This window comes from Abramis brama (assembly GCF_963993115.1).
Source record: "Abramis brama genome assembly, chromosome: 1".
NCBI classification, from domain to species: domain Eukaryota; kingdom Metazoa; phylum Chordata; class Actinopteri; order Cypriniformes; family Leuciscidae; genus Abramis; species Abramis brama.
This window is the reverse complement of record NC_139963.1, coordinates 66,765,955-66,784,901: the sequence shown is the minus strand read 5'-3', so window position 1 is coordinate 66,784,901 and position 18,947 is coordinate 66,765,955. Positions and strand designations below refer to the sequence as shown.

The 18,947-nt window shown below is 37.6% G+C and overlaps 1 protein-coding gene across 2 annotated transcripts; it reads right to left on the bottom strand.

Annotated features, from left to right (window-relative positions):
• Nucleotides 1-3,083: 3,083 nt before the first annotated feature.
• Nucleotides 3,084-18,507, bottom strand: LOC311078975 (uncharacterized protein). Of its 2 annotated transcripts, none has more exons than XM_084108063.1 (3): nt 18,403-18,507; nt 16,999-17,282; nt 3,084-7,538 (listed from the first exon to the last, which is right to left on the bottom strand). In XM_084108063.1, the coding sequence occupies exons 2-3, from the start codon at nt 17,054-17,056 to the stop codon at nt 6,667-6,669; spliced, it is 930 nt and encodes a 309-aa protein (XP_083964189.1). In that variant the 5' UTR covers nt 17,057-17,282; nt 18,403-18,507; the 3' UTR covers nt 3,084-6,666. The 2 variants fall into 2 exon arrangements, with proteins under 2 accessions (XP_083964189.1, XP_083964190.1); XM_084108064.1 differs by having other exon boundaries at nt 18,384-18,497.
• Between the last annotated feature and the right edge of the window lie 440 nt (nt 18,508-18,947).

The following is an 18,947-nucleotide window of genomic DNA, read 5'->3' as shown; positions in this document are numbered from 1 at the left end:
GGTCCACCAGCAACAGCCCCACCAAAACCACCTGCCCAACCACAACCAGCAGCCTTTCCAGCCACAGGTCCACCAGCAACAGCCCCACCAAAACCACCTGCCCAACCACAACCAGCAGCCTTTCCAGCCACAGGTCCACCAGCAACAGCCCCACCAAAACCACCTGCCCCACCACAACCAGCAGTCTTTCCAGCCACAGGTCCACCAGCAACAGCCCCACCAAAACCACCTGCCCAACCACAACCAGCAGTCTTTCCAGCCACAGGTCCACCAGCAACAGCCACACCAAAACCACCTGCCCAACCACAACCAGCAGTCTTTCCAGCCACAGGTCCACCAGCAACAGCCCCACCAAAACCACCTGCCCAACCACAACCAGCAGGCTTTCCAGCCACAGTTCCACCAGCAACAGCCCCACCAAAACCACCTGCCCAACCACAACCAGCAGGCTTTCCAGCCACAGTTCCACCAGCAACAGCCCTGCCACCGACTCATGGACATACTCTAGCTGTTGCAGAGAAATGTAAGATTTATTTTTAATTTTAATGGAAGAGATGTTAATACCCAAGCACACTAGTTTCATAATTATGTCTCAATCACCCTTAATGATTTACATGAGACTGTGACTGCTGTACTAAATTTATGGACAATGTGGTTACAATAATGTATGTAGTGATGCATTAGGAGCTTCGATTGCATTTTAATTGCTTGCTACTTACATTTTCCACATCGATTTATTAGATATTTTTATTATTATTTTACTTCTTTATTCATTATTTTCGGCAGATGTACGGGATGCCTGGGTAGGAAAGAATGCCCATGTCCTCCTCTCTAGAGTAGGGGCTTACAAATAATTTTTACTGGGATATTCAATTACTTGGTCCGAACATGGAGCTGGAAAGTGAGGTATGTACAGTTTTAACTGTTCTGTAAATCAACTGTAGCTCTCAATGTATTTGTTTTATAATTCTATCATAATCTCTTGTTTAAAATTTCTCAACAGTCAATTAATGCATATCTAGCGGTCTTGGTGCGTAAGTTCAATGCCCAGAATACTACAAAGGCAGCATTCATTGATTCATTTGCAATGACATCAATTTGGAAAAGAAGGACTCTAAGACTCAAGGTCTGTATTGGTATAAAGGATCTCATTGATGTACTATTCAGATTAATTACAAATTCCCATTGTAATAAAGCTAAATAATATAAATAAAATGTCATGCTTTAAAATAATTTAAAAACATTTAAAGGGATAGTTCCCACAAAAATGAAAATTCTGTCATCATTTACTCACCCTCAAGTTTTTCTAAACCATATTTTATGGACAATTCAAATACCACAATAATTTTTGTTAAATTTTAGATGAAACCCCTGGAGTACGATATCATTGTGGGAATTATAAATGATCATCACCACTGGACACTAGCGGTAAAATTTACTATACGCATATTATAAAAGTAAATTACGTCACAGAAGAAAAATGCACTGCCATAATATGTTGATTTATGCTTGATTTAGTAAAGAACTAACGTGTCATTTGTTTTCATGAAAAAAGGTGATCTACCCACAACAAAGGAAGTCCCTGTTCCTGGATCCACTGGGAGAGTCTAAGCAAGACATCAAAACATGTCTTGAAACAACAAGGTAAGGATAGCTGTAAAAATTAAACTTCAGCATTATTAACATTTCAACATTTAATTTAGTATGTCCACTGTCAATAAGAAAACTTAATTATAACATTTTAACAAAATAATCATAAAAGAGAAAAGGAGTAGTTGGCAGCACAGGATTTTAGCCACCATTAGAGCTTGTCATTCTTTACACAGCCCACAAGTTATCACCTATCCACCGAGGAGCTCTATAAAGATGTGAAAAGCTATGAATCTAACAAAAAAACAAATGTGACAACATAAATGTGAATCTTTAGTAGTTTTTATTAGTCTTTTGTTTTTGTACGGTTTAAAAATCCATGGTGGCATTGACCCCTACTGTGTGTGACAAAATTGCAAATCATAATATTTTTTATATTGTTATTTTCTTTCTTCAGGGCATTCATGCGAAACAAGGGATGCAATGTCTCAAGGTGGACATGCGACACAGTCCCACATCCCAAACAATCGGACGGTACCTCGTGTGGAGTCTTTGCCTTGAAAGTATGTTTACTATTCAGAGCAGTGTCCTCACCCTCACATTATAATATGACCATTGTTTAGTTAAGACTAGTTAAGTTATTCACTGACAGTAGATTTATATCTCTGTAACATGATTTTTTTTATGTAGTCAAAACATTTATTTTTCAGTTTGCAGAAGAACTTTTGAAAAATGAGACAGTAGATTTTCCTGCTACGAAAGAGGCTATCATCAAACACAGGCTGCAAATCGCTGTCACTCTTCTCCTAGAGACTGGTGAGTAATAAGATATCAGGGGATGTTTTAGCAATACAAATAAATTGTCCTTATAATTGCTGTAAAACATCTTATGCAGCTATCAGAATTATTCCATACTTACCTAAAAAGTATTAGTGTGAAAAATGAAGAATTATAGATGCATGCTCTGTGATTTTTGTTTTGTTTCGAAGATGACCTGACAAACATATGTCACTTCTGTGGGTCAGAAGGGCCTGAGACAGACTTGAGTTGGGTAAATCAAACTTAAGAAATGTGAAATGAAATACGTTTTGTTATAAAGTTATCAAGAATTTTCTTGTATTGTTATGTTGGATTTTTCTATTCTATTTCTTCTATTTTACCCATGACTAACAAACATTCTATTATTCTTTTATCTCCACATGAATTACTGTATATTAAAAATATACCTTCAATTGCACAAGAATGAAAATTTGCAGCCTCTTACCCAAAAATCCAAATAATTTGTTTTCCAGATTCAGTGTGACATTTGTTTGCGGTGGTTCCACCATATGTGCGTTCAAGGCCCACCAACAGATGCCGCCTTCCTGTGTACTGCTTGTACTCCTTAGTTTTCTGTACACATTATTGTTCTGGAGGAATTTATTCATTACATCTTGTTGTATTACATCACACCTTCCAAGTTTGTGTCTTCTTATCTTTTTTATTTTGCTTGAAAAATAGCTTACAATATATTGATTAATAATACAATAATTGCAGATTAAAATAATTGATTGATTAATAAAATAAAACTTGGTATGTAAACAGCATGTCAAAAACAGTGGCCAAAGTTATTGTCTTACTGTATATTTTGTACATTCAAGTGATGAAGAAAGTGGATACAGGATCCACTGTGTGTTTCCTATTATACATTAAAACTGAAAGTGTACTGGAGACTCACTTCAAGTTAAGGCCTAAGCTTTAAGAATTCCTAGATGCAAAAGGGGGGGTATAAGTGTTCTGGTGTGTGGAAGTGTTTGATGTTCATTTTGCAGGAGTGTTGAGAATAAACTGAAACTGTTTCATAATCTGGTGATGGCAGCGCGGATGCTCTGGTATTTCCTGCCAGAGGGTAGAAGGGTGAAGTGGGTGTGTGGAGTCCTTCATGATGCTGACGGCCCTCCAAATACACTGAGCATTGTAGATGTCATAGATTGGTGGGAGTGCAGTTACTATGATCTTACTAGCTGTCTTCACTATCCGCTGCGGTCGGAGGCCGTACAATTCCCACACCAGAAAGTGATGCAGCTGACTGAAACACTCTCTATAGTATCTCTGTAGAATGTGGTGAGGATGGGTGGTGGGGGGCTTTCCTTGCTTTCTTCAGGCGCCAATGGAAGTGGAGACGTTGATAGGTCATCATCTGTGCATTATGGAGAGGGGATATTTTTATAGCAGGATTAAAAACGGTCTGAAAAAAATCCCACTATAACTTAACTATAACTAAGAAACTTATCCATATTCACTGCTGTTATTAGACATGATGTACAGTATTCACACAATAAAACACTTGATGATAGGTCATCATCTGTAGATTTTGGAGGGGGGATACGTATTTTGGTAGGTCGAAAATACAGTCTGAAAAAAATCTGTATCTCACAATAACTTTTGTCAGGAAACAAGAAACTTATCCATATTCACTGCTGTTATTAGACATAATGTACAGTATTCACACAATAAAACACTTGATGATAGGCCATCATCTGTAGATTCTGGAGGGGGGATACGTATTTTGGCAGGTCAAAAATACAGTATGAAAAAATCTGTATCCCACTATAACTTTTGTCAGGAAACAAGAAACTTGTCCATATTCACTGCTGTTATTAGCCGCTAACTTCTATTGTTATGAAATGTTTTGAGAGGATAATGGTGTCATTTCTTAAACAAGATGTTGGTGCATTTTTGGATCCGTTTCAGTTTGCTTATAGGCCGGGGCGCGGCACAGACGATGCTATCAATAGCATTTCACATCTGGTCAGTAAACACCTCGAAGACCCTAAAGCCCTTTTATTTGTTGATTTTAGTTCGGCTTTTAACACTCTACAGCCTTATATGCTTATTCAGAAACTGAAACACATGAATGTTAATTCTTTTATTCTTAACTGGTATTTTTTCATTTTTAACAAACCGTACTCAACAGGTTAAAGTGAATAATGCTCTTACGGAGCCCAGGCCGATCAGCACTGGTGTCCCGCAGGGCTGTGTCAGTTCGCCAGCCCTTTTTACATTATATACTAACGATTGCCTTAGACTTCATACCGAAAATTACATTATTAAATTCTCCGATGATACAGCAATCCTTGGCCTCATGCATAAAGATAAAAGTCCAACCGCGTATCATACAGAAATTGAGGAATTTGTTCAGTGGTGCGATGATAATTATCTTGTGCTAAATGTAACTAAGACTCAGGAGATGGTGTTTGACCCAAAAGCCATTGGCGATACCAGACCTGTAGTAATTAATGTACCCATTACTCAGGTTAGCTCTTACAAGTACCTGGGTGTACATATTGATAATGCACTGACCTGGAAGGACCATGTAAACACGGTCTGTTCCAGACTCCAGCAGAGGATGCATTTTTTTACGGAGACTTCGATTGTATGGAGTAGAACAAAAATGTATGTTGTTGTTCTATCATGCAATATTAGAGAGTATTTTAAAGTATGGTATTACAAGCTGGTATGGTAACCTGACAGTACAATCAAAATCACAGATCGCTTGTCAAGTAAAGACAGCTATGAAGATTATGGGGGTCAAAAACTATTTGCCCCCCCAGAAAATCTATGAGCAGTCGGTTATCAGACAGGCACAAAAAATAGTTTCTGACCCGACCCACATTCTTCATCCAGAATTTCAGCTTTTACCATCTGGTAGAAGATTTAGAGTTCCTAAATGTAGGCTAAACCGTTATAAAAACTCTTTTTTTTTTTACCTATGTCTATTAAGCTCATTAACTCTAATATGTAGGTGTGTGTAATGTGTTCTTCTTGCAATCTGTAGGCTTTTGGGGTGTGCAATATGTTGGTTGTTGAGGTGTGTGATATGTCATTTGTGCGATTTTTAGGCCATAGAGAATGTGAAATATGTCAATTGTGGATTTTTGTAGGCCAGATAGAGTGTGCAATACATAAGTTGTGAATCTTAGGGGTACTATGAGTGTGCAGTATGCCAATTGTGTATTATATAGGCCTTGTGGAATATATCAGTTATGTATTTATTGGTACTATGGAGTGTGTAGCATGCCAATTGTGTATTTTATGGGCCTTAGGGAGAGTGCAATATGTTAGTTGTGTATTTTAATGGGTGCTATGGAGTATGCAATATGTCAGTTTTGTATTTTGTAGGCCATATGGAGAGTGTGCAATATATCAGTTGTGTGTTTTTGTGTGCAATATGCCAGTTTTTAATTAAGTAACAGTTTTAAAGTTTTATAAGTGCCAATGGAAGGCGTTAATGTGTCTACTACTATACATACGTAAACGTATATGAAATGCTCATTCTTTTTGTACTGTGTCTTTTTTTTGTGTTGTCTCTGTAAAGCTATGGAATGGACAGAGTCCAAAACAAATTTCCCTTCGGGGACAATAAAGTATATCTCATCTCATATCTCATCATTATGGAGATTCTCACTTCCGAAAACATTTGAGCACATTTTCGATTCGCCATAAATTTTCGTGAAAATGCCAATATTTGAAATCTACACAGTTGATTTCTCGCATCAAATGTTCTCAGAAGTGAATTTAGTGATGAAATAGCGTGGGAAATTGTAGAAAAACGCCTGCCTCTCTTTCCTCGAATGCCAAAATGAATGCTGGAATATTTCTGCCGTCAAGTTCACACAAGTTACCAACCGATGCATCCTCTGTATCCTCTGTAAAATGGGCGTGTCAAGAACACTTCCGGGATTTTTACCCGTTCTTGCCAAAATGCAAAACTTGTGTATTGGGACAGTACTTGGGCAGCGACTGATGACGTTTCACAAGTCCACAAGAACACAAGTACAGAGAAGAACGCATATTGAGAAACGGCCAGAAAGTTGCGCAGCGCTGTTGTTTTTTCCGTTTTTCCATGAGCGCCACCTACTGTCAGAGATTGACACTGCATTTACTGACATTTTTCTTTTGCATTGGACTGAACAGACAAACCTCATGTGAATTTGGTGCCGAACATTCGTGTTAATGTGAAAATGTCCTGTCGATCGTCATGGCTGTTGGGAAACTAACTTAGAAAAAACATGTTTCTCGGCACATAAAGATGAGCTACTGTGATCTCAGACTGAGGTGATGTGGTTTCTCCACTGCATGGATCTTCATGTGTAGCTTCAGGCCACTTTTAAAAGAGAAACTCTTTCCACATTGATCACACGTGTGCGGCTTCTCTCCGCTGTGGATCCTCTCATGTGATCTCAGAGCTGATGAGTGACTGAATCTCTTGTCACAGTGTGAACATTTGTAAGGTTTCTCTCCAGTGTGGATCCTCTCATGTGATCTCAGATGTGATGACTGACTGAATCTCTTGTCACAGTGTGAACACTTGTAAGGTTTCTCTCCAGTGTGGATCCTCTGGTGCCGTTTTAACTTGGCCGCTGTAGTAAAAGTCTTCTCACACTCAAAGCACATGTACTCTCTCACATCAGTATGTATTTTCTCATGTGTATGTAAATATAGCAGCAGTGAAAAACTCTTTCCACACACAGAACATGAATGCGGCTTCTTCTTCATATGAACTGCCAGGTGTTTCTTCAGGTTTGATGAACTAAAAAAATTTTTGCCGCATTGATCACATGAGAACGGCTTCTCTCCGGTGTGGATCCTCATGTGAACATCAAGACCATATTTGCGTGCGAAACTGTTTCCACACTGAGTGCAGGTGAAAGATTTCTTGGCTCTTCTTTTCTTTAAAAATGTCTTTTTAGTCTTTGAGCGACTCAAAGGTTTTCCTCCAGGTTTGACATGATGTTCCTCTTCCACTTCACTCAGTTCTTCACTCTCCTCCTTCACTTCACTCAGTTCTTCACTCTCCTCCTTCACTTCACTCAGTTCTTCACTCTCCTCCTTCACTTCACTCAGTTCTTCACTCTCCTCCTTCACTTCACTCAGTTCTTCACTCTCCTCTCTCTCTTCCATCGGATCTGACATGAAAGAAAAAAAATATTAAATTTCATTTCATTCATTACCACTTCATTCACCATGAATTTGTTTGTTTCTTTTATTATTTTATGCAATCAGAAACCCTCAAACCGGTCACGCTTTGTATCTCTCTGTGCAAATCCTTCCTTCCCGCTCTGCCAGAAAGCAGCTGTCATTTACTGACGGAAAGCATGACAATAACCGCAATAAAGCCGCATATTGCCGAAAAGCGCATGTTGTCTTTTTTAGGAGCAATTTGAATGGTTTTGATAGGACCCGATGTCAAAGCAGTGCTGAAGTGCCAACTAGTCTCTCCCTATGGAGGATCCCTTTACCGCTCTACAGATAAAGCGTTTGTTTAGGCTTGGTTTGAAGGGAATTAAAAACCTGTGCACATATATTCAAGCGCACATAACTATAGAAACAATTATTAATGCGGATGTGAACGCCATCAGCGTTTCTCACAGGATCGCGTTTAAAGTTTGTGTAGAGAGAATGGTGTCGTCTTGGCGGCCCCTAATTTAAAGGAGAAGTTCACTTTTAAAATGAAAATTCTGTCATCATATACTCACCCTCATGTTGTTTCAAACCTGTATGAATTTCTTTCTTCTGCTGAACAGAAAGGAAGATATTTAGAAGAATATCAGTAACCAGACAGTTTTAGATACCATTGACTTCCATAGAAAGAAAAAAATATACTATGGAAGTCAATGGGACCCAAAAACTGTCTGGTTACTGATATTCTTCTAAATATCTTCCTATGATGACAGTATATGATGACAGAATTTTCATTTTAAAAGTGAACTTCTCCTTTAATAACAAATGATCGTTGCGACGGAAGCGAATCGATCAAAACTAACTTTAGCTGGAAAATAACTTTATTAAAGAACCGCTATAAAGCCAAAACATTCTCTGTTACCTTAATTTATACGCTTATCTCTGTAAAGCTGCTTTGAAACAATCTACATTATTAAAAGCGCTATATAAATGAAGATGACTTGACTTGTAACATGTCACCGTGCAGCTCTCAAGCCAGATGCTGTGGACAGGCTGGTGTTTTTATCACACACCTTGAAACGCATGTAGATCCAAAGAAACGCAGTTAATGGCAAAAAATGTTCAAGCTGCTGAAAGCCTGTTTCCTCTGTTCTAGTGACTTTTATATTATAAAGGCTATTTTACCTTTTAGTCTTTAAATCGTAGACTTTGTTTACATTAGGGCCGCAACGACGCGTCGACGTCATCGATTACGTCGACTATGAAAATACATCAACAGACATGAAATGCGTCGACACGTCATTCATTAGTACGTTTAAATATCGAGTAATGGCAGCTTCTGCTCCCGCTCATGCTGAAAATGACAGACCACGATCATCCAAAGTATGGGAATACTTTAAACTACGGCCGAACAGAAAGGTGCTTTGTTTACTATGCAAACTATGCCCCATTCGGCGACAATAAAATGGACTTTAATTTATAACTTCAACTTAAATCTGTCAACGAAGCTTTCAGTGCATTTGCCAGTTTTTAAAAGTTGTGTATGCACATGTAGACTAGAGACCTGCACTCCCGCGGATCTGATGGCTATTTTTTTTTTTTTTGCAGGGTGGTAGGGGAAGACTCATGAATATTCATTAGGGAACTCATCCCTGATAGGCTCGCCGATACTCCAATGTTCTGAGACGCCATGGTAACCCCAAACAATGAGATATCAGATCACTGCGTGTCACCAGTGGTGGGGACATTCCGTGAGGGATTGTGATTGACCTACACGATTAATGTTATGATTTAAGTGGATTAGCGGTGAAAATCACAAACACAAATGGTTATAGGAATATAGTATAGGCCTAATTGCATGGGATGCAGTTCTAATGTTGTGCTACTTGCATGGGATCACGGTCAAAATCCCCAATACAGGCTATCACACCAGAAATCATGTAATTGTAGCAAACCATGAATAATTATTATATTATGGTAGTCTTTTCTCTCTGTTTTGCATGTGTCATCATCATCATTATTATTATAATTTATTTATTTTTGGCTCGTCACAGTGTATAGGCTACTTAGCCTGAATTAGCACTGTTCATAGAGGTACGGTAGGCAACACCATTAGGATCATGTAACACAAAATAAATGTTTTTTTTTTTTTTTCTTCTTCTTTATGATACAGGGAATAATCTTAGTTTCATATTTATTTTGTTACCATAAGATCTGCGGACATCACTGGGTTTTAATTTGAGGTATAAGAACCTGACGATACATATCGTGACATAGCCTACACATATTGAAACAATATTATATTTATTCATATTACATAAATTGCACCATTTTCTTAATTTCAAATGTCAATAAAGTGTAGGCTAAATTAATAAATGTAGTGTAAATGTAGTAATGAAACAAACTTCCATTCAAAAGTTTGGGGTCAGTAGTTTTTCAAAATAAATGAATACTTTCATACAGCAAGGAAGCATTAAATTGATAAAAAATTGACAGTAAAACTTTAACATTGTTAAAAAAAAAATCTATTTAAAAAATCTATATGAATATGAACTTTCTGTTCAAAGAATCCTTTAAAAAAAACACAGTTTCCCAAAAAATAAAGCACCACAACTGATTTCAACATTGATAATAATAATAGGCCTAATAATAATAATAATAATAATAATAATAATAATAATTGTTATGCTAAAATTTGTCTTTGCATCACAGAAAAAAGAAAAGAAAAAAAAAAACTTTTAATACGTGTCCAAATAGAAACTGTCCTTTAAAATCGATTCGTGGGACTCGCGCAAAATAGAATTATCTATAAATTGAACATCTAAAAACGAATAAATTATCATTCATCTGTTGCACAAAAGCAACAAGAACAACTAAAACAAAATAGAAACGATTTACAGGCGAGAGTCTCTATCCATTTATAACATGTTTGCAGCGTTGAACAATGTAGCCAATCACAGACATACGTGTTGATTTCTTTAACGCCAATCAGATGCAGTTAAAGGAGACATATCATGTTAAATCCACTTTTTTAGCCCTTAAATGCATTTTGTTGTATATTTGGAGTGTTTAGAAGTGCAGAAAAGTTGAAATTATTCTCTTCAGGTGCTTCGTTGATATCTTTATATTCTGTTTTGGTCATATTTTTCAACCTGTTCCGATTTTTCTGTTCTCTATGACGTTTTTTGAATAATAACGTCACAGTATTTGCAGCGGAACTGCCAAATAAGGACATTGACTTCCGGCCCAACACTTCCAGCAATCCGCCATTTTTATTTCTCGCTGCAATTTTGTAGTCCAAGCTAAAGGATGAAGAAGTTACGAGAGGGCAAGTTAAAATGTTCGGTTGTTGGATGTAGTAACCCACACGCTTCATTACACCGTCTAATGTAGATAAACTGCCGCGCTTGTGACAGGGCGCATGTTTAACTGAAAGAACGAGCAGAGAGAGAGAGACCCCGGTCGCGCGCACACACTCTCTCTCTCTCTTCGGAGCCAGGCGAAAGTGTAAACAAGACATCACCGTCTCCAAACTAGACGCTGTCTTGCTCTCTCTCCCTCGCACATATTAATCAAAATAAATCGACACGGTGGTAAAAGGTCGGAAGACCAAAGTTTCATGTGTAAATACAGTAACACACCATTGCGATACATCCATATGAAGACGTTGTTCTGCAGGATCGTCGTCTTCATTTTCATCTCGCTCCGGCTCCGACTCTGGATCGAACATGTAAGGCTGGCTGGACAAGTCTTCCGTTGTTGACATTTTATTAATAACGTGTGAATAAAACGTTTCTGTGCCGCTAGATAATCGTATCTCTGCTATCAAACTACAAAAATGGCCGAACGGGGTGGAGTTGAACCTCTGCAACCTGGAGAGGGGGCGGGGTATGAAGTGTCTCAATTGTATTTAAAGAGACCGCACCAAAACGAGTTGCTCTCAGACGCACATCAGGAAAGGGGCCCGTGGAGCTATAATAATGAGGAATTCAGACCCAAGCATTGCAGTTCCGCTTTATCTAGACTACAAATGTATGATTTATATGTAAAAAGGAACGATTTAAAAGCATGATATGTCTCCTGAAGAGTTACAAATTTACCAATTTATTTCAGATATGCTTCCATGCATAACATCACAGTGAAAAATACTGATTTTAGCTTTTAAGGTTAAGATCTCAGCAAAGTTGCAATTCCTGTTTTCTCCTTATTGTCTTTAATAGCTCTTCGAGCCCCAGTTTCACTCAGACTGATGGGATTAGCACACGAATGATTCACCTTTTGTTCTGCAAATGGCTTTCGGACCCAAATGGCTCTTGGAGCCTTATGCTGATTTAATTAGGATTGGCCAGACCCTCATAGTTTAGGGTGTTACCTTAACCTGTATACTCCTTTACATGCTTTGTTTGAATTTGTCTCCACCCCCAAAAGTCCCTCCTCCTAAAAAGCCTATAAGATACCATGTAAAGTTATGTTAGATTAGATCATGTTGGAAGTACTACAGCAACGTACAGCGGAGTTCTCAATAAAGAATAACTTCCGTTGAACGGAATCCCAACTGTCTCCTGGTCTTGCGTTGATGAAAGAAAACTTTCCAACACTCCTTTAAGATAGAATTCCCTCACCTCTCAAAATGGACTTTTTGTTCAGTGCTGAATTCTGCATACTGGCAAATCATCTGATTATAGCAAACAAAGTGTAGATATTATGAAAGATTCATTGTGCAGCCTGATTCATTGATAATAACAGATTTGTGAGATTGCGATGAACTGAGATGTCAGTTTTTTAGGAATTATTAAGGGAGAAATCCATCCCTCGCAGGTCTCTAATGTAGACTTTAAAAACAAATGACTAACATTATATTTACATTAACAGTAGCCTAGGCTGCAATCTAGTGGATGTGAACCTTTTTGCAGATAAACAAGTGCATTTTCAGAGAAGTTAATGGACACGTTAACCTATTTAATCCCAAATTTTTCCCAGACACAAAAATATCCAAATCATGTGTCATTAGTATCCATTTGAAACAATCAATCATAATTTTTAGAAATTTTCATGGAAAAATGTGTGAAAGTGTGTTTTATGATCGGTCACAATTGTGACCGGTGGGATACTGCGTTGTATCAACCATTGTACAGATTTAATATAGGTCTATTTGACCTGTGCAGTGTGTTTGTGTGTGTGTGTGTGTGTGTTTTTGTGTGTGTGTGTGTGTGTGTGTGTGGAGATCAGACATCAGAAGAGACGTGACCATGTGTGTGGCCTGGTAAACCCTACATTGTGGGGACATTTTTTGGTCCCCATGAGGAAAACGGCTTATAAATCCAAAAAGTGATGTTTTTTTGAAAATGTGAAATTGCAGAAAGTTTTCTGTGATGGGTAGGTTTAGGGATAGGGTTAGTGTAGGGGAACAGAATCTACAGTTTGTACAGTATAAAAATCATTATGTCTATGGAAAGTCCCCATAAAACATGAAAACACTACGTGTGTGTGTGTGTGTGTGTGTGTGTGTGTGTGTGTGTGGAAATCAGACATCAGAAGAGACGTGACTAGAGCTGAAACAACTAATCGATTTAATCGATTAAAATCGATTATTAAAATAGTTGTCAACTAATTTAGTCATCGATTAGTTGCTAAATAACTTTTATTTGCCGTAAGCGGCTCATTTTATTTGCCGTAAGCGGCTCATTTCGTGCATATTTAAATCTACGGTGACCAAAGTGTGGCAGTAATGAGCCACCGGAGGTTTTACTCAGCCAGTACAGCAGGAGAAGTAGCGAATAGCCAATAGCTGGCCTTGTTTTGTGTCACATGCTTCCCGCACAGCGTCTGTGCAGCATTCAGCGAGATGGCGGAGGCAGGCGGCAGTGGAGCTCGAGAAAGAAAAAAGCAGAAGATAAAACTAATCGAACGAAGCAGCATTCGGCAGTTTAGGATATCGCACAAGATTTGTCAACAAAGAAAACATTTCATCACTGGAGAGTTTTTTTTTCGACACCATCGTATCAATTGATTTTGATTAATATGCGCGAGGGAGAGAGAGAGCAAGACAGAGCTCGGGTGAGTGCGCGCGCGCGGCCGGGGCTCTCTCTGCTCGTTCTTATGCCCTGTCAAGCTGACAGGACTTAAAAACACATGCAAATGATACACTTTGTTTCACTCTATGGTGGTTAAACTCTGCAATTAATTACTTTTTTCTCGGAACTAATGTTTTGGTAGGAACGAAAGTTTACATCGTATATGTTTCTCCGGAATCAGCCAGCGCGAAGGACGTCTATATTCTGATTGGTTGCTGGCGTTTGCCGCTGAACCGCGTCATAGCTTATTACCATAAAGTTGAGCTACTTTCAACTTTCTAATTGATTTCACAGCATAAGCTATAAAGCTGTTTCCCAGGTATAAGCTGTGTGTTTACAGGAAATAAATAAATAAAATGCAATTTACTGCAACTGTATTCTGTTTTATTCTTATTCTTCGTGAAAATATGTTCTGCAAGATTCATTAATAAGCTTTGTTCGGGATGTTAAACTACTTTAGGAGCCCAAAGGACTGCCATGGTGAAAACATTATTTGAAATCTCCTTGTGAAATTTGCTAGAGTACGTATGGGTCAGTGTTTTGATTGCAGAAGAGTTCGACAAAGGATTACTAACACATAATAAAACAACTCCAGGTATGTTTTTGATGAGGATATGACAATGCAAAATGGTTAAAATCTCTAAAAAGTCTATGTTGAATGATAAAGACCCTTTGTTAATAATTTACTTGGGGGAAAAATGGGTAAAACTAAAATATAAGTACATAAACCGATTAATCGATTAATCGTAAAAATAATCGTCCGATTAATCGATTATCAAAATAATCGTTAGTTGCAGCCCTAGACGTGACCGTGTGTGTGTGTGTAAAATTAGGTAGAAAGTAAGGTAGAACAGTTAGCCTATGTGTATTAGTATGTAGATACAATGGGTTATCCCACCGGTCACTATTGTTGCCGTTGACATGTTTGTGAGTGCTATGACCACATTAAACAAAGTTGAGTAATTGCAAATGCATATATCAATACTAGACACCTTAAACATGATGTGTACCAAAAATCTATATCCTATCGTTATGTTAACATACTTTACCACAGCTTTCTTGCTGCCATCCTCTTCTCTTGGCGCAAACAGGAAATAAACAGCTCTGGTCATGTGAAAATTTACAGTAAACATGCGACACTGCACATATTTCATTGAGACCCCTTTATTATGACCGCCGCTAGCGTAGCTAGCGAAAGCGGTCATATAGGGATTGTCAAAGGTTTTTTTTTTTTTTTTTTTTTGTCAATCTACTGAATTTTCCGTCAACGATACCAGGGACACCGAAACACCGGGGAACATGAAATTTGGTGAGCATGTAGCCCCACTAGACTTTTACGGAAAAATTTTGTTTGGTCCCCGAGGGCCACTCCCCCCCCGCGCTGGGCCCCCCCAGAACCAAAAAATTCAGTTTTTCCTAAATAACTACCTGAACCGTGGAACCGAGGATAACGACATTTTTATGGTATGTTGCTCTTAAGGGCCCACATCAACCTAGCCCATAATCACTCATTTGTGATTTGCGCCCCTCCCATAAAAAATGAAAATGCAATATTATTCTGCTTTAATCGCCCCTATCTTCAGTGGAGATGTTCAGAACTGCACCATATTTCATGTGTATGATTAACTTGACATCCTCTGGGGGTATGCTAAGTTTCGTAGAATTTCATCCATGGGGGGGTATAAAATAAATTCATTTATGTGCACATTTAGTGACTGTACACTCATCGGCCTGTAGATGGTGGTGTTGAGCGAAGGGTTGCTGGTTTAGGATGACACTGTCACACACACACACACATGCAGGAATAAAAACAAACGCAAGCATGCACACACACTGACATCCACACGCACAGACACACACCCATACAAATCCACATGCACAGACACACACACACACAAACACACATGCGCACACACAAACACACACACATACAGACAGACATGCACATACTACTACTTTTTTTAGGTATATACATAAACACGCAATACAGCCAAATTGCTCCACGTCATTTATTTTTGTGGAAAGCCAGTGCAGGCCTGAGCGGCGGTCATATTTTGTACCGCCATGCGGTACATCTAGTTCTTTCAATATCTGCTGGAAATCCATTGATAGATCATTCAGTAACATTTTTATAGCCTTAGGAATTAAACATTTTTTTACGGTCACTATTGTGACCGGTGGGATTAAATGTTTAATTAAGTAAATCAGATAGATTAATCGACAACAAAAATAATCGTTAGATGCAGCCCTAGTTTACATACATATTTTTTTCCTGAGTGCAATATTTTACAAATCTGATTATCGTTATCGGCAAAATCCCCAAAAATATTGAGCTGACATTTTTTGTCAATATCGCACACCGCTACGTTGATCACATTCATCAACCCTGTTACCTAGGTTATTATAAGAAGAAGAATCTCTATAATTATGAATAACTTGTATGATATTTGACAAATACAACTTCATCAGTAACTTAGTGTTTACTGATTATTCCTAAAAAAATAATTTAGTAAACTATACTGAAAATGACTAAAATGCTGGTAACATTGTTGCAAATTGGGAACCAGATATAAAATAAATGTAAAATAAAACAGTTAAAATAGTATTTAGCTTGATCTGATGTTGACAATCAATATAAACATGTCTCAAACCTCCCTTTACTGACCATTTGTTAAAAATAAACCCCAGAACATTCTGTACCGTTTCATAGTTGAACTGTTTATCTACCGTATTTTCCGGACTATAAGTCGCACTTTTTTTCATAGTTTGGCCGGTCCTGCGACTTATATTCAGGTGCGACTTATATATCAAAATTAATTCAGACTGAGATGAACCAAGAGAAAACATTACCGTCTACAGCCGCGAGAGGGCGCCCTAGTTGGAGGAGTTATTCAGAAGCGACACCATATGAAGAAAATTCAATGGATTCAGTGATGTGGAGTGAGATCGCGGGAGCTTAGTGAACTTGTTTACTGGTAACTTGCTTGTTGGACTCACTGGCTTATGTTAATTTAGCCTATTCAGCCCAGGTATATGTTCTTTATGCTATTGTGTAGCTGAATAACTGTTAATGTATTGCGTTAACATACCGGACACCTACTCAGCCTGTTGTTCTGTGTGCTACTGTGTAGTTAAATAACTTGCCTTTCCAGATTAAATGTCTGTTCTTGGTCTTGGGTTTTGTGAAATAAATTTCTAAATAAATGCGACTTATACTCAAGTGCGACTTATATATGTTTTTTTCCTCTTCATGACGCATTTTTTGACTGATGCGACTTATACTCCGGAGCGACTTATAGTCAGGAAAATACGGTAAATGTGATGAAGTGCTTGAATGTTTCTAACATGAATGTTCTTCAGCATCATGAATGAATGAAGAGTAAACACCAACCTCTTTGTTCTTCAGGATCTTCAGTGTGTTTCATTCTGCAGGGTTCTGGATCACTCATGTTCTCACTGTCCTCTTTAATAAACTCAGTCTTTGCAGATTTCAGCTCTTCCTGATGCTCTGATGCTCGTCTTCACTTGCAGCTGATGGGAATTTACAGCATTTATTGGAGAATCGCAGTGGGAGGAGCTTCACTGATGATGTATTCCATTGGGAGGAGCTTCACTGATGATGTATTCCATTGAGAGGAGCTTCACTGATGATGTATTCCATTGGGAGGAGCTGATCTGCCAAAAAAATCAATAATAAATAATAATTATTTTATTTTTCAATAATAAATGACACTTCTAAGCATTTATGTCTGTCTATCTATTCATCGTACAGTAATTGAAGCCAGTTCATTAATTATTTTTAATTATTTTTATTGATAATCCTAACATTATTCTGCTTCTTCGTTAAAATACAAGTAGAAATAAAGAAAAGAATAAATAATTTTAATTATTCCTAATATAAATACATGTTAAGAAAAACAGTTAAAATCATAAACAGAAATAAAGGTATAAATAAAGCTTTAAGTGTCAATTTACAGGAGATCTGAAGACATCAGCATAATAAATGAGGTGAAAACAGGAACTATTGTCATGAAATAAAGAGTGTTTTCAGCAGATCTGTTAATATTGATGAGCCTCAGACTATCAACACTCATTCAACAAGCCGTTCAGGATCATCAGCAGATCATCTCACTTTATTCTGAGTGTTTGCTTTTAAAAAAACACATTATTTGAGTCAGTATAGATGATAAAAGCCTGTAAAACTGCTCTACAGATAAATAACTACATTTAGCATAATATGTACATTTGAATCTAAATATAGCCTATTACTTAAATCATTAAAATATTACATTTTATGTGCGCTGAAACTGACAATGATCATAAAACGTTTAAAAATAAATAGCATCACAAAGCAATATTGTTCCAAGAGTAAAACACTATTCATTTATTAATATTAACATTTAAGAGTTGATTTTAAATGTCTGACGTTGCTCATTATAGGCTCAACGTAAAGTAACTTATCAGTATAACACTTGAGATCGTTTCCCATCAATTCCCCTCACAGATCTCAAACTTAAACTCTTGACATTCAGTAACAGTTCTCACTGCAAACATCGAGACAATCACACACACGAACACAAACTCGCTCAGGTCTGAATGAACTCAACATATCCTCCTCATGCTCGCTGCTGCTGCACTAAATGTTTATTTCAGAAGGAAGACGCCAGAAAAGACGCACAAGTATCGCTGTGATCGATGAAAACAATACAGAAATGAGCCTGTCGCTTAATCAAACTGTATAAAGTGTGTGTGATTGAGTGTAAATATGAGAAATACCGTGAACTGCTCTCCTCACCTCAGAAGACTCGTCGCTGAAACTCTCAATGAGGGAAACAGTGTTGCCAACTATTTCCAATGGGAAAGTAGCAAACGCATTCTTCTTCTTCTTCTTCTTCTTTGTTACGTTTTATGGCGGGTGGCACTAGCATTATGGTGCATTACCACCACCTACTATGTTGGAGCTTCTATGCATATAACTATGTTACTATTTTCCTACTCTTAATAAAAAAGAGAGGAAAAAAAAAATACAATTATTTAATAAAAAAATAATACATATATATATATATTCCCTGCTCCCTAAACTCTATTGATCAATCCAGTTTCTTTCAAATAATGTCCATACCTCAATGTCAAATGTTAATGTTTCTTGCTCTCGAGAGTATTTTTGACAGTGAAGAATCACATGTTCTACTGATTCCTCTATTTGACAGTGTTCACATAATCCTGAAGGGTGCTTATTTATTAAGAGCAATGTTTTATTAAAACATAAAAACGAATGAAAACTGACTAACTGCAATGCATTTCGATTACCATTGAGAAATCTCAGATTTTATTGTAGGT